This window comes from Oncorhynchus masou, chromosome 24 (genome assembly GCF_036934945.1).
Source record: "Oncorhynchus masou masou isolate Uvic2021 chromosome 24, UVic_Omas_1.1, whole genome shotgun sequence".
NCBI classification, from domain to species: domain Eukaryota; kingdom Metazoa; phylum Chordata; class Actinopteri; order Salmoniformes; family Salmonidae; genus Oncorhynchus; species Oncorhynchus masou.
Window position 1 is genome coordinate 71,031,644 of NC_088235.1, and position 15,966 is coordinate 71,047,609.

General features: G+C 43.9%; 1 protein-coding gene across 1 annotated transcript in view; it reads left to right on the plus strand.

Moving 5' to 3' along the window:
- Positions 1-8,122: 8,122 nt before the first annotated feature.
- LOC135512553 (prolyl 3-hydroxylase 2-like) overlaps positions 8,123-15,966 on the plus strand; it is a 101,797-nt gene continuing 93,953 nt past the window's right edge. The window contains exon 1 of the mRNA XM_064934700.1: positions 8,123-8,761. Coding sequence (XP_064790772.1) covers positions 8,345-8,761 — 417 coding nt within the window. The 5' untranslated portion in view covers positions 8,123-8,344. The remainder of the gene's footprint in view (positions 8,762-15,966) is intronic.

Genomic DNA, 15,966 nt, shown 5'->3' on the forward strand with positions numbered 1-15,966 from the left:
AAGGGTCTTTCCTTGAAATACAGGGAAGGAGAGGAGGGTCTCAGTTGAGGTTCAAGCGTTCCGAATATGCTCTGTCCAGTTGTCCCTCAAACAGGCCTGTAGGTGCCATCAACCGGCCTACATACCATCTGAGTGAGTGAACTGTGAGGATGGCAGAGAGAGAGAGAGAGATGAATTATCAATGTTGAGCATTCAATAAAAAAAATATAGTGTAATACTGTTCCAGAGTCAGATTGTCTCAGCACAGTAGGTTACAGCAGAGTTAGAGAGATATGCAAACATACAGTCATGGGGCCAGGTGTATTGCTTCTCATTAGGGTGTTGTAGGAGGAAGTAGTGTAGGACCTTGAGAGCTTCTGGATAGGGCTGAGTGACTGGAATGTGTGAATGGTACTGTGAATGAGAGAGAGGGAGAGAGAGGGCGGGTGAGAGAGTGGTGGGAGTGGTCAGTAATCAAGTAATATCAGACTTTCTCCATATCACTGATCATCAGCCCCCCCTGAAAAGGTGTTAGGTTTGCATTCAGAAAAGTAGGCCAACGGTTGTAGCAATTCAATGAAGCATCCTCACCATTGTGCTTTTTCTACATCTGCCTTTCAGTAAGCAGGGAAATAGGTTCATGAGTTACACCCACAACAATCAAAAGTCGAATTGCAACTCACTGTATTGGCTGGTGTAACTAGATAACGTTCATGGTGATCTGCACAGATGCCACACTGTGTCCTTCTCCTGCGGGAACATTCTGAACCCACCCACACACACACAATATCAGCATGGGCTATAGCTTAGTCAGCCATTCTAATAATTTGGTCAGGTATTTTTTTTATATATTTTTTTAACGTGTCACAATCTAGCATAATGGTAGCCTACTTTCTGTGCTTTACAAGGGAGATTTTCAAGCATTTTGAATGAACAGCTGGTTGGGAGCCAAATGATGATATATACAAGAAAATACACTTTTTCACAAACACACAGTGTCTAAACTCTGGTGTCCAAACACCCAGCGCGCCCTAGATCTTCTGTCGAATGGACAAGGTAGGGTCACCCAGCCACATAATAATACACACAGGCAAAAGTGACCTGAGAGCACAGCGGGAAAGGGTGGCCACAGCACTCAAGGGAGTGATTGAAAGAGCTTCTTCTACAAGCGGTTATCTCCACCTTGTTACCACGAAAAGACTTCCACCTGTTTACCATGCAGCGGGTAAACGCAAGTATTTCCCGTGACTGTGCTTCAAAACCAAATGTTTACCTGGCCCACCGCTCTACCCTGGACTTCAACAGCCTTTACGACCAGGTCCACCTGTACAAGGCAGCAGTGCCCAACTTCGCCCGGACCCTAAAGGGCATTGCCCTCAAAAGCAGCCCCAACAAGTCACACAGGAGCAACAGATCAATACACACCTCGACCAGACCAGCGAGACACTCTCCCAGACCTCCGGGTCACAACTCCTGCAGCTCTGTCGCACACTGGGTATGTACATAGTCAATGGTAGGCTACAAGGGGACTCCTATGGTAGGTACACCTATAGCTCATCTCTTGGCAGTAGTACTGTAGACTACTTTGCCACTAACCTCAACCCAGAGTCTCTTAGAGCGTCGTTCACAGTCAGCCCACTGACACCCCTATCAGATCACAACAAAATCACAGTGTACCTGAACAGAGCAATACTCAATCATGAGGCATCAAAGCCAAAGGAATTGAAAAATATTAAGAAATGCTATAGATGGAAGGAATGCCGTGTGGAAACCTCCCAAATAATAATTAGGCAACAACAAATTCAATCCCTTTTAGACAACTTCCTGGACAAAACGTTCCACCGTAATAGTGAAGGTGTAAACTTGGCAGTAGAAAACCTAAACGGTATATTTGACCTCTCAGCCTCCCTATCTAATCTGAAAAGGTCAAACAGAAAACCTAAGAAAATGAACAACACTGACAAATGGTTTGATGAATTTGAGAAACCTATCCAACCTAAAACATAGTGACCCAGAAAACCTGAGTCCATGCCTTCACTCTGGTGAATCACTCAAATAATCCAGAAATACACTACAGAAAAAGAAGGAACAGCACATCTGAAATCAGCTCAGTGTAATTGAAGAACCCATAGACTCTAACCACTTCTGGGAAAATTGGAAAACACTAAACAAACAACAACACAAAGAGTTATCTATCCAAAATGGAGATGTATGGGTAAACCACTTCTCCAATCTTTTTGGCCCTACAACAAAGAACAAACAGCAAACACATATGCATGATCAAACACAAATCTTAGAATCACCTATTAAAGACTAGCAGAACCCACTGGATTCTCCAATTACATTGAATGAACTACAGGACAAAATACAAACCCACAAACCCAAAAAGGCCTGTGGTGTTGATGGTATCCTCACTGAAATAATAAAATATACAGACAACAAATTCCAATTGGCTATACTTAAGCTCTTTAACATCATCCCTAGCTCTGGCATCTTCCCCAATATTTGGATCCAAGGCCTGATCACCCCAGTCCACAAAAGTGGAGACAAATGTGACCCCAATAACTACAGTGGGATATGCGTCAACAGCAACCTTGGGAAAATCCTCTGCATTATCACTAACAGCAGACTTGTACATTTCCTCAGTGGAAACAATGTACTGAGCAAATGTCAAATTAGATTTTTACCAAATTACCATATGACAGATCACATGTTCACCCTGCACACCCTAATTGACAAACAAACAAACCAAAACAAAGGCAAAGTGTTCTCATGCTTTGTTGATTTCAAAAAAGCCTTTGACTCAATTTGGCATGAGGGTCTGCTATACATATTGATGGTGGGGGAAAAACATACAACATTATAAAATCCATGTACACAAACAGCAAGTGTGCGGTTAAAATTGGCAAAAAACACACATTTCTTTCCACAGGGTCGTGGGGTGAGACAGGGAAGCAGCTTAAGCCCCACCGTCTTCAACATATATATCAATGAATTGGCGAGGGCACTTGAACAGTCTGCAGCACCCAGCCTCACCCTACTAGAATCTGAAATTAAATGTCTTCTGTTTGCTGATGATCTGGTGCTTCTGTCACCAACCAAGTAGGGCCTACAGCAGCACCTAGATCTTCTGCACAGATTCTGTCAGACCTGGGCCCTCAGTAAGACAAAAAATAATGGTGTTCCAAAAAAGGTCCAGTCGCCAGGACCACAAATAAAATTCCATGTAGGCACCATTGCCATAGAGCACACAAAAAACTATACATACCTTGGCCTAAACATTAGCGCCACAGGTAACTTCCACAAAGCTGTGAATGATCTGAGAGACTAGGCAAGAAAGGCATTCTATGTCATCAAAAGGAACATAAAATTCGACATACCAATTAGGATCTGGCTAAAAATACTTGAATCAGTTATGGAACCCAATGCCCTTTATGGTTGTGAGGTCTGAGATCAGCTCACCAACCAAGAATTCACAAAATGGGACAAACAACAAATTGAGACTATGCACTCAGAATTGTGCAAAAATATCGTCTGTGTACAATGTAGAACACCAAATAATGCATGCAGAGCAGAATTAGGCCGACACTCGCTAATTATCAAAATTCAGAAAGAGACATTCAATTCTACAACTACCTAAAAGGAAGCGATTCCCAAACCTTCCATAACAAAGCCATCACCAACAGAGAGATGGACCTGGAGAATAGTCCCCTAAGCAAGCTGGTCCTGGGGCTCTGTTCACAAACAGACCCCACAGAGCCCCAGGACAGCAACACAATTAGACCCAACATAATCATGCGAAAACAAAAAGATAATTACTTGACACATTGGAAAGAATTAACAAAAAAACTGAACAAACTATAAGGCCATTTGGCCCTAAACAGAGAGTACACTATGGCAGAATACCTGACCATTGTGACTGACCCAAATTTAAGGAACACTTTGACTATGTACATACTCAGTGAGCATAGCCTTGCTATTGAGAAAGGCTGCCGTAGGCAGAACTAGCTCTCAAGAGAAGACAGGCTATGTGCACACTGCCCACAAAATGAGGTGGAAACTGAGCTGCACTTCATAATCTCCTGCCAAATGTATGACCATATCAGAGAAACATATTTCCATCAGATTACACAGATCCACAAAGAATTCGAAAACAAACCCAATTTTGATAAACTCCCATATCTACTGGGTGAAATACCACAGTGTGCCATCACAGCAGCAAGATTTCTGACCTGTTGCCACAAGAAAAGGGCAACCAGTGAAGAACAAACCCCATATTTATGTTTATTCATTTTCCTTTTTGTACTAAAACTATTTGCACATCCTTACAACACTGTATATAGACATACTATGACATTTGAAATGTCTTTATTCTTTTGGAACTTCTGTGAGTGTAATGTTTACTGTAAATGTTTATTATTTATTTTACTTTTGTTTATTATCTATTTCACTTGTTTTGGCAATGTAAACATATCCCATGCCAATAAAGCCCCTTAAATTGAAATTCAATTGAAATTGAAATGAGAGAGGGATTAATCTTTCTCCCTCTCAGTGGCGATTTTATCATGTAATCTTGGTAGGGTGCAACTTTGGTTTTAGAAGTGGGGGGGGGGCATAATTATTCTATATATATTTTTTTAAACACTCCAAACAGCCTACTCGACCGCTCTGAGGCATCCGCATGGTCCTAAAGCACACCATTGCCTCGGTTTGTATCACATTCCAATGCTAAACTGGGGGGGGACAAAAATGCAACAAGAATGTGGGGGGACGTGTCCCAGGACTGAAGTGGCACCTTCGCACTCATTGCTGAATTTGAGATTTTCAACTTGTTGTGTAATGTTTATGTCCAATGGCCGATGAGCACCGATACGTTTTATCTATAATTTATCTTCATATGAAAAATATTGAAAAGGATTTGCCAGTAGATTGCCGACCTGATGAATGATTATGACTGCTTGTCTACCTTGCTAGCTAAAATTTTAAAAGTATGGTGTTGACATGATTCATCCGATCAAAGCCACGGTAGATATAATGTGATTTGACGTTGTTTTATCTGTGGCCAATGACCTTGAGCCTTATTGGATGGCAACTTCTGATGTAAGTCAATGGCAGCACCCAAGGGGGTTGAATTTTCGAGCTCTCCCGTAGATTTTTCAGTGATGTCGTGTCCCCACGAGTGACAGAACACTGAGCCAATCACGGCGCATCTAGAGAACATTACCAACCCCTGTGCTCCATATTTTCTGCTGGCTGCCCCACCACAACAGGAAGTACTGAGCTAGGCTGAAACATCTGCATTTTGAAGCTGCCTTACTTAAGAAAACAAAAAAGAGACCATGTTGGTATGCGCCTTTATTAACTTTTTACATTGTTTGCAAACTGATATGTGACACATATTAATTCCCCAAAAAACATGCAAAATATTGCGTCGCCGCTGCTTCCTCTCTACCGCACCTGCTGTCTCGACCTCAGAATGCTCGGCTATGAAAAGCCAACTGACATTTACTCCTGAGGTGCTGACATGTTGCACCCTCTACAAGTACTGTGATTATTCTTTGACCCTGCTGGTCATCTATGAACATTTGAACATCTTAAAGAACATTTTGGCCTTAATGACCCTGTACTCTTATAATCTCCACCTGGCACAGTCAGAAGAGGACTGGCCACGCCTCAGAACCTGGTTCCTCTCTAGGTTTCTTCCTAGGCTCTTTCCTTTCTAGGGAGTGTTTCCTAGCCACTGTGCTTCTACAGCTGCATTGCTTGCTCTTTGGGGGTTTTGGGCTGGGTTTCTGTATAAGCACTGTGTGACATCTGCTGATGAAAAAAGGGATTTATAGTCAAATATGGTATATCACCCAGCCCAAGGGACAGTTTATACACTATATATACAAAAGTATGTGGACACTGCTATAGATTCTGCTATTTCAGTCACACCTGTTGCTGGCAGGTGTATAAAATCAAGCACATGGCCATGCAATCTCCATAGACAAACAGCAGTAGAATGGCCTTCCTGAATTTTTTAAATAATGTTTTTATTTAACTAGGCAAGTCAGTTACAAACAAATTCTTATTTTCAATGACAGCCGAGGAACAGTGGGTTAACTGCCTGTTCAGGGGCAGATTTCTACCTTGTCAGCTCAGGGGTTTGAACTTGCAACCTTCTGGTTACTAGTCCAACACTAACCACTAGGCTACCCTGCCTAGAAAATAGTACAGTGACTTTCAACATGGCACCGTCATAGGATGCCACCTTTCCAACAAGCCAGTTCATCACATTTCTTCCCTGCAAGAGCTGCCACGGTCAACTGTAAGTGCTGTAATTGTGAAGTGAAAATGTCTTGGAGCAGCAACGGCTCAGCCACAAAGTGGTAGTCCACACAAGCTCACAGAACGGGACCCATAGCGAGTAAAAATCGTCTGTCTTCAGTTGCAACACTCACTACAGAGTTCCAAACTGCCTCTGGAAGCAACGTCAGCACAAGAACTGTTCATCGGGAGCTTGATGAAATAGGTTTCCATGGCTGAGCAGCCGCACACAAGCCTAAGATCACCAAGCACAATACCAAGAGTTGGCTGAAGTGGTGTAAAGCTCGCCGCCATTGGAGCAGTGGAAACGCGTTTGCTGGAGTGATGAATCACGCTTCACCATCTGGCAGTCCAACAGCCAAATCTGGGTTTGGCGGATGCCAGAAGAACGCTACCTGCCCCAATGCATAGTGCCAACTGGAAAGTTTGGTGGAGGAGGAATAATGGTCTGTGGATGTTTTTCATGGTTCGTGCTAGTTCCAGTGAAGGGAAATCTTAACACTACAGCATACAATTACATTCTAGACTATTCTATGCATCCACCTTTGTGGAAACAGTTTGGGGAAGGCTCTTTCCTGTTCCAGCATGACAATGCCCCACTGCACGAAGTGAGGTTCATACAGAAATGGTTTGTTGACATCAGTGTGGAAGAACTTGACTGGCCTGCACAGAGCCCTGACTATACACCCATCGAACACCTTTGAGATGAGTTGGTATGTCGACTGCGAACCAGGCCTAATCACCCAACATCAGTGCCCGACTTCACTAACGCTCTTGTGACTGAATGGAAGCAAGTCCCCGCAGCATTGTTCCATGTGGAAATCCTTCCCAGAAGAGTGGAGGCTGTTATAGCAGCAAAGGGGGGACCAACTCCATATTAATGCACATGATTTTGGAATGAGATGTTCAACAAGCAGGTGTCCACATACTTTTGGTCATGTAGTGTATCACAATGGCTCATGTTGTGGTATGACATTTACATTACATTTACATTTAAGTCATTTAGCAGACGCTCTTATCCAGAGCGACTTACAAATTGGTGAATTCACCTTCTGACATCAGTGGAACAGCCACTTTACAATAGTGCATCTAAATCATTTAAGGGGGGGTGAGAAGGAATGAAAAGTTATTATTTCCCTTACTAGACATGTTTGATTTGATTCGAATAATATGCTGTCTGGTAAGAAAGTCTTGAAAGGGGAAAATGTATTTCTCATAAGAGCAAGTAATGACGCTCTGCAGAAAGTACCAGAAAGTACTAGAATGACTATATGTGACCTGTAGGGGGAGACAATATCCAGTGATTGGACATTTTGAGAGAGTTACGAAAGGTGATATGAGGTACTCCAGGCATCCTTCGATCTCAAAGAAAATGGTTTATGTTTAAAAAAAAAAAAAAAATTAAAATGTGAGTCCCATTTAACATTTCCAAAATTGTGTATGGTAATATCTAGAGGGGAGGCTTGCAGTGTAGCCTAATAAGCTAACAGTTACAACAGTACTCTAACACCTCTACAACTGAACAGTAGTTAGTTACACTCTACCCTGTGTGTTTACTAGTATAGACTACACTTCAAACAGTTCATCCAGATTGGATTTATACTTTTTCTTGTGAAGTGGCCTCGCCTATAGATTTAGGCTGATTGTTGCTATGATACAACTGTTATTCGTGCAGTACCATAGCGCAATTCATAAACGTAGTAACTAATAGTGTCTCAACAACACGGCAAAAATCATTAGAACTCAGTGAGATGTTATGACCATTAATTTCATAGCAGAGGGGGAGGAGTTAGTGTGTGTGAGGGGGGTCATTACAACAAATGTGTCCCTGACTGAAGTAGTCCAATTTCCGCCCCACAGCCGTCCGCAACGTCTACCAAAGGACGCATTTAATGGGACTCAAATCTTCATTTTCAACTCTTACGTGACTGTCACGTTCCAGCTTGGACTCCGCAAGCCGCCCATAGTAATTGTATTACATGACTGAGAATTTTGTACAAACGGCAAGCTAGTGCGCTTGAGTAGTGTCCCACCAAAGATAACCAACGACAGAAAGATGGATGTGCACTTTCCCACTAGTAGTATCTTGTCCATTGTCCTTCAAGCGCTCTTGTTGTCGTATTCATATGGTTCGTTGGAGCCCTACGACCTTTTATACAATAATGCCGTCGACGCCTTTTACAGAAGTGACTATAAAGATGTAGTGCGATACATGGAGGGAGCGCTCAGCAGCTACGCAGAGGTCCGCCAGACTAAAGTCCGATGTCGACTGAGGTGCCAGGACCAGCACCCGTTTGACTCTGTTTCCATGGACCTGCAGTTCTTTGACGTGGTTCTCCGAAGATCAAAGTGTCAAAACGAGTGCATCGAAGAGAAGGTTGGAACGCAGTCCATGCACAAAGTCAGCGAGGATGTCAACCAGGATTTCCAGAGACGAATCCCGTACAATTATCTTCAGTTGGCGTATCAGAAGGTAAGGTGATTTTTTTTATAAGTATATCTGACAATCAACGTTTGATAGGAAAGTTCTGGATATTAGTCACCCACCTTTATTAGGCTTACAGCGTATCATTCGGTGACCTACATACAAAGGCTACTGCGATAAACTCGTGCGCAGCTGGATTTTCACCGCTGTTGCTGCTGCTGAGCAACGTGAAGCCGTCGGTGTTGAGGTTTTTGGGGCGACGCAAGAAGAGATACAATGTTTACATAAGTCTCTGATAGAGCCTACCTACTGTATCATCAGTTTTTGTTGCAAATCATTTTGGGGACTTGAGTGGAACTTTGTTTCTGTTTTTTCAGGAGTGTCCTCCTTCTCAGCTCTGTTATTAGCCTATGTATAGCCCTAACACAAAGGGCTATTGTAGCCAATGATAAGCAGCTTTGTGCTTCTATTTCTGTGCGTTTTAGTTCTGAGATATGTTGTGTGTCTATTGCAATATAGACCTGCGGGGAAATGAAGCAAAATGTGTGCGCAGGTTCGAGGGAGGGAGAAATTTCCATCACTCACGTGAAGTGTGGTCACAAAACTTTCTATCTTTATAATTTAACGTAAACACGACGTGCTCACACACGCACATATACATCAATACCAGTGACATGCGGTGAGGTCTGATGCCGCGTTCAAAACAACTGGGATCTCGAAATCTCTGACTTCAGTGCGTTCAAGACAACTGGTAACGCAAAAAAAAACGAGCTTTGACTGGGAAATTCGTTTTGAAATGTCATCTAACCCGGAATTGCTAACCGGAAACTCTGGCATCTTTCTAAAACTCCGACTTTCTGAGTTGAAGATCACTGACATCATGATTTGACCTCGTCATTTTCCAAATGTCTTGAAACCACCATGAGGTCAGGTCAGTCTTTCCAAAGATACCACTGAGATTGAAATGATCATGCTATTTTCTGGCCCTTCCTTTGAAGTGGGTCCTTAAACTCAGGTCTTGGTCTTCCATCCCTTATCACCCCGTTACGCTAGAAAGTCACACGTTTAAAACGGTTTCAGATGCAATATAATAGCCACCCTGATCAGTTTACTTTTATTTAGAAGTAAAACGGATGTAACAGCCAAAAGGCCGCTTACGTGTGACGTCCGTTGGTAGGTGAGAACACGGCCTTTCCCATAACTTTTTTTTCACGCCAATAACCATGCGCATTTATTAATTGAGCGCAATGAAAATGGATGGGACATATTGGGCGTTTTAGTGGATCACTTTGTCAAAATGAGTTGCATTATAGGGATACAAATGTTCGACAAGGGCCTACATGTCACGTGAACTTTACCACAACAATGTGATCAAAGGTCACGAAGTTTAAACTGCAGTCGACTGCCATTCTCGACAGTTGCTCCTCACCAGCTGCAACTTGTAACCACCACCTGCATTGTCAACCAATCATTAGTGTTTTTGTTTGACCCACTTGAACGGACAACTTTGCCTCGATGCTATGTATACAGTGTACAATAGTATTATTGATTTAAAAAAATGTATTGATGTATTTTTCATTTGTTATTTTTTAAATAATTATCACAGGGTAGGTAAGCGGCATGTCACTGAACACTATACACATTGCAGGCTATGGAATTGGATGATTTAGCATTAGCCCCTCTCCCAGTCTCTCCCCGCACTCATTCATAAAGTTTCCAGACACGCCTCTGCCATTGAAGCGAAACAGGTACACACATCTGTTAACTTGTTTTCAATTTTAGAGAATTCTAAGCATTTTTACAGCCTGGTGGTTTGCTGTGCCATGCCAACTGCTGGCCGCAACTGCTGAAGTGTGTGTTTTTGCTTTGGCTGCCAGTTACTCCTTGATTTCCGTCCCTTCTCACAGAAACTAATGGTACCAGATTGCAGGGTGCTTCTGAAACCCCGATCTGCAGCACTTTGTATGACATTGGACTGTCTGAAAACATGCATACGCCTAACAACATCACAGATCTGGTGAATGATTGTCATCTCCCCAGTAATTAAGCACCAGCAACATCGAATACTGCATCTTGTGGTGGGTATTTCTGCATTATTTCACAATCAACTGACAAGTAAATCATTAAATCAAATTTTATTTGTCACATACACATGGTTAGCAGATGTTAATGCGAGTGTAGCGAAATGCTTGTGCTTCCAGTTCTGACAATGCAGTAATAACCAACAAGTAATCTAACTAACAATTCCAAAACGAATTTCTTATACACAGTGTAAGGGGATAAAGAATATGTACATAAAGATATGAATGAGTGATGGTACAGAGCAGCATAGGGAAGATACAGTAGATGGTATCGAGTACAGTATATACATATGAGATGAGTATGTAAACAAAGTGGCATAGTTAAAGTGGCTAGTGATACATGTATTACATAAGGATGCAGTAGATGATAGAGTACAGTATATATGTATACATATGAGATGAATAATGTAGGGTATGTAAACATTATATTAGGTAGCATTGTTAAAAGTGGCTTTTGATATATTTTACATCCTTTCCCATCAATTCCCATTATTGAAGTGGCTGGAGTTGAGTCAGTGTGTTGGCAGCAGCCACTCAATGTTAGTGGTTGCTGTTTAACAGTCTGATGGCCTTGAGATAGAAGCTGTTTTTCAGTCTCTCGGTCCCAGCTTTGATGCACCTGTACTGACCTTGCCTTCTGGATGATATGGGGGGGGAACAGGCAGTGGCTCGGGGGGGTGTTGTCCTTGATGATCTTTATGGCCTTCCTGTAACATCGGGTGGTGTAGGTGTCCTGGGGGCAGGTAGTTTGCCCCCGGTGATACGTTGTGCAGACCTCAATACCCTCTGTAGAGCCTTACGGTTGTGGGCGGAGCAGTTGCCGTACCAGGCGGTGATACAGCCCGCCAGGATGCTCTCGATTGTGCATCTGTAGAAGTTTGTGAGTGCTTTTGGTGACAAGCCGAATTTCTTCAGCCTCCTGAGGTTGAAGAGGAACTGCTGCGCCTTCTTCACAATGCTGTCTGTGTGAGTGGACCAATTCAGTTTGTCTGATGTGTATGATGACGGAAGTGAGTGCTAGTCGTTTAGCTCAGTTACCTTAGCATTCTTGGGAACAGGAACAATGGTAGACAGAATCATCATCACTGTCCCAAATTGTCTCTGATAACTTAGGCCCTATAGCTGACATTGACACAGATCAACCCTTTCCTCAGAGCTCTTATATTTTACTGTGCTGCTGGCAGATGGGTGTGGGAACAATGAGAATATCTATTTGAATTGTAGAAGAAATATCATTCCCTTTTTTATAGACCCATCGTTCCTGTTCCCAAGAAAGCTAAGGTAACTGAGCTAAACGACTACCGCCCCGTAGCACTCACTTCCGTCATCATGAAGTGCTTTGAGAGACTAGTCAAGGACCATATCACCTCCACCCTACCTGACACCCTAGACCCACTCCAATTTGCTTACCGCTCAAATAGGTCCACAGACGATGCAATCTCAACCACACTGCACACTGCCCTAACCCATCTGGACAAGAGGAATACCTATGTGAGAATGCTGTTCATCGACTACAGCTCGGCATTCAACACCATAGTACCCTCCAAGCTCGTCATCAAGCTCGAGACCCTGGGTCTCGACCCCGCCCTGTGCAACTGGGTACTGGACTTCCTGACGGGCCGCCCCCAGGTGGTGAGGGTAGGTAACAACATCTCCTCCCCGCTGATCCTCAACACTGGGGCCCCACAAGGGTGCGTTCTGAGCCCTCTCCTGTACTCCCTGTTCACCCACGACTACGTGGCCACGCACGCCTCCAACTCAATCATCAAGTTTGCGGACGACACAACAGTGGTAGGCTTGATTACCAACAACGACGAGACGGCCTACAGGGAGGAGGTGAGGGCCCTCGGAGTGTGGTGTCAGGAAAATAACCTCACACAAAACTAAGGAGATGATTGTGGACTTCAGGAAACAGCAGAGGGAACACCCCCCTATCCACATCGATGGAACAGTAGTGGAGAGAGTAGCAAGTTTTAAGTTCCTCGGCATACACATCACAGACAAACTGAATTGGTCCACTCACACAGACAGCATTGTGAAGAAGGCGCAGCAGCGCCTCTTCAACCCCAGGAGGCTGAAGAAATTCGGCTTGTCACCAAAAGCACTCACAAACTTCTACAGATGCACAATCGAGAGCATCCTGGCGGGCTGTATCACCGCCTGGTACTGCAACTGCTCCGCCCTCAACCGTAAGGCTCTCCAGAGGGTAGTGAGGTCTGCACAATGCATCACCGGGGGCAAACTACCTGCCCTCCAGGACACCTACACCACCCGATGTTACAGAAAGGCCATAAAGATCATCAAGGACGTCAACCACCCGAGCCACTGCCTGTTCACCCCGCTATCATCCAGAAGGCGAGGTCAGTACAGGTGCATCAAAGCTGGGACCGAGAGACTGAAAAACAGCTTCTATCTCAAGGCCATCAGACTGTTAAACAGCAACCACTAACATTGAGTGGCTGCTGCCAACACACTGACACTGACTCAACTCCAGCCACTTTAATAATGGGAATTGATGGGAAATGATGTAAATATATCACTAGCCACTTTAAACAATACTACCTTATATAATGTTACTTACCCTACATTATTCATCTCATATGCATACGTATATACTGTACTCTATATCATCGACTGCATCCTTATGTAATACATGTATCACTAGCCACTTTAACTATGCCACTTTGTTTACATACTCATCTCATATGTATATACTGTACTCGATACCATCTACTGTATCTTGCCTATGCTGCTCTGTACCATCACTCATTCATATATCCTTATGTACATATTCTTTATCCCCTTACACTGTGTATAAGACAGTAGTTTAGGAATTGTTAGTTAGATTACTTGTTGGTTATTACTGCATTGTCGGAACTAGAAGCACAAGCATTTCGCTACACTCGCATTAACATCTGCTAACCATGTGTATGTGACAAATAAAATTTGATTTGATTTGAAGTGCCCAGTTAATCATTCACATACCCTAATGGCAGTAATCGGGGCGACCCGACCAAATTAACATAGAATTGTGAGAGAAGAGTTATAGACCTATCATTCCCGTTGAAAGCAAGTCTAAGAAGTGGTGTATCTTTTCTATATGCGCTGTTTCTATTTTTTCCATTATTTATTTTCATTTTTGCGTATTTTACCCCAGCTTAAAACAGCTGGAAATATATTTCACGGCCTCCCTAGTGGTGCAGCGGTCTACTGCACTGCATCGCAGTGCTTGAGGTGTCAGTGCATACCCAGGTTCGATCCCAGGCTGTATCATGACCTGGAGTCCCACAGGGCGGTGCACAATTGGCCCAGCGTCGTCTGGGTTAGGGGAGGGTTTGGCCCGGGGGGATTTACTTGGCTCATCGTGCTCTAGTGACTCCTTGTGGCGGGCAGGTTGACCTCAGTTGTCAGTTGAATGGCATTTCCACCGACACATTGGTGCAGCTGGCTTCTGGGTTAAGCAGGTGGATGTTAAGAAGCGTGGTTAGATGGGTCAGGTTTCGGAGGACGCATGATTCAACCTTTGCCGAGCCCGTTGGGGAGTTGCAGCGATGAGATCGCAATTGGATATCACGAAATTGTGGAGAAAAAGGGGAGGTAAAAAGTAATACATTTATATATTTCACAGCGGTTTAGATGGTATAATGATTCTCTACAGGACGCATTGCTTGTTTTGTCACATAAACTGAAATTAGGCAAAATATTTGAATTTTTGCAACCAGCTAATGGCAAAGTGATTTCTGCATATTGAAACTTTAAGGTCTATAATAATAGGGGTTAATTTAGGGCATGTAATTCACAATTGCATGCGTTTGGCTTTAGAAGGACAATTCTTTAGTTTGTTCCTAATTAATGCACACATTGAGACGTCCATGTCTCATTCATCCTTTGCATGAACTAAGTGTGTAATTGAGATGCTATCAGAAGCCCCTGGATGTCCCTGAACTTTGAACTCGGGATGGGCATTGCGGCTCATCAAAGAGCCTAGTGGACACCCGGCTACACTTCCCCGACTGCCTACAGACGTATTCGTCTGCCGCCTGTGTGAGTCATGGGGGACCCAATGCCAACTCGCTGACACAGGTCCCCCCACCTTAGAAGTGGTGGTGAAGTCACTGTCTGCAGGCAAAGATGGTTCTGCTTCCCTCTATCTGGATTGGCCCAATGCTTTATAGACTGGGGGTGCTGCGGCCCATAAAATAACAATGTACAAGTCTAGACATTTGGGACAGACATCCTCTTAGGCAAGACCTTGGCCCAGCCCTGTAAATATTACTCATCTGTGCTGCAAAGGGGAAATTATTTTACCACCATCTGCACAACAGAGTTTGGTGGCATTATATTATGATATTTTCAAACAGAATAATAAGCACACACAAAAAAAAGGCAGTAACTAATACCGCCATGGCTGTTTAATAGATTTACTCCTCCGCGTCCCTGCATGTCTCCCAGTGTGTTGATGTCTTTCTGAACTGACTAACATGGCAGCACATCAAGGCCTAGGGGTCCTGTGTTGACCTCACAACAGGTCGAGGGGGCGATCTGAGGCATTCCTATTGGTTGGCTTAATACGACGACGTTAGTAAGAGCAGGCTCTGTGAATGTGTGAATGTGTGTCGGTGTGCATCGAGGTGGGGCGCGTACTGGTGATTGTGAAAATAAACAACATTCCTCCACTATTTAACATTCCACCTCTGGACCCAGCCTCTGGCATAATGACCCCTTTCGGCCTGGCAGAGGGGCCCATAGACACCAGCACAGACACCAACTGTTCTGCCCTATTAAGGCTGGTACGTGTGTCCCCAATTCGCCCGTCATTTCGCTGGGCAAATATTTTTTTTTCTCCCTTTTGTGGCCTGTTTGCTTTGCTAAAAAGGAGAGACACGCTACGCTTGTGCATGAGGTAAAGGGAGACTCTTGTACGGCCCGTGGGGCCTGACCCAGGTAGACTGCAGTAGTACCTGGTGGTTGGCCAGAGCTGGCTCCACAGCTTAAAGCCACAGCAGGATCAAAGGCCCTCAGCAGCCCCTTGACTCCCAGGACCCGGTCCCCCTGGCCCCAGGCCTCGATGCTAATCCAGTTTTTTTTTTATCTGGATCAAAAAGGGTCTTAGGTGATGGGCACGGCAATGGGTCGGGCACGGCTGAATTTAAGAGAACATTTTGGAGGTCC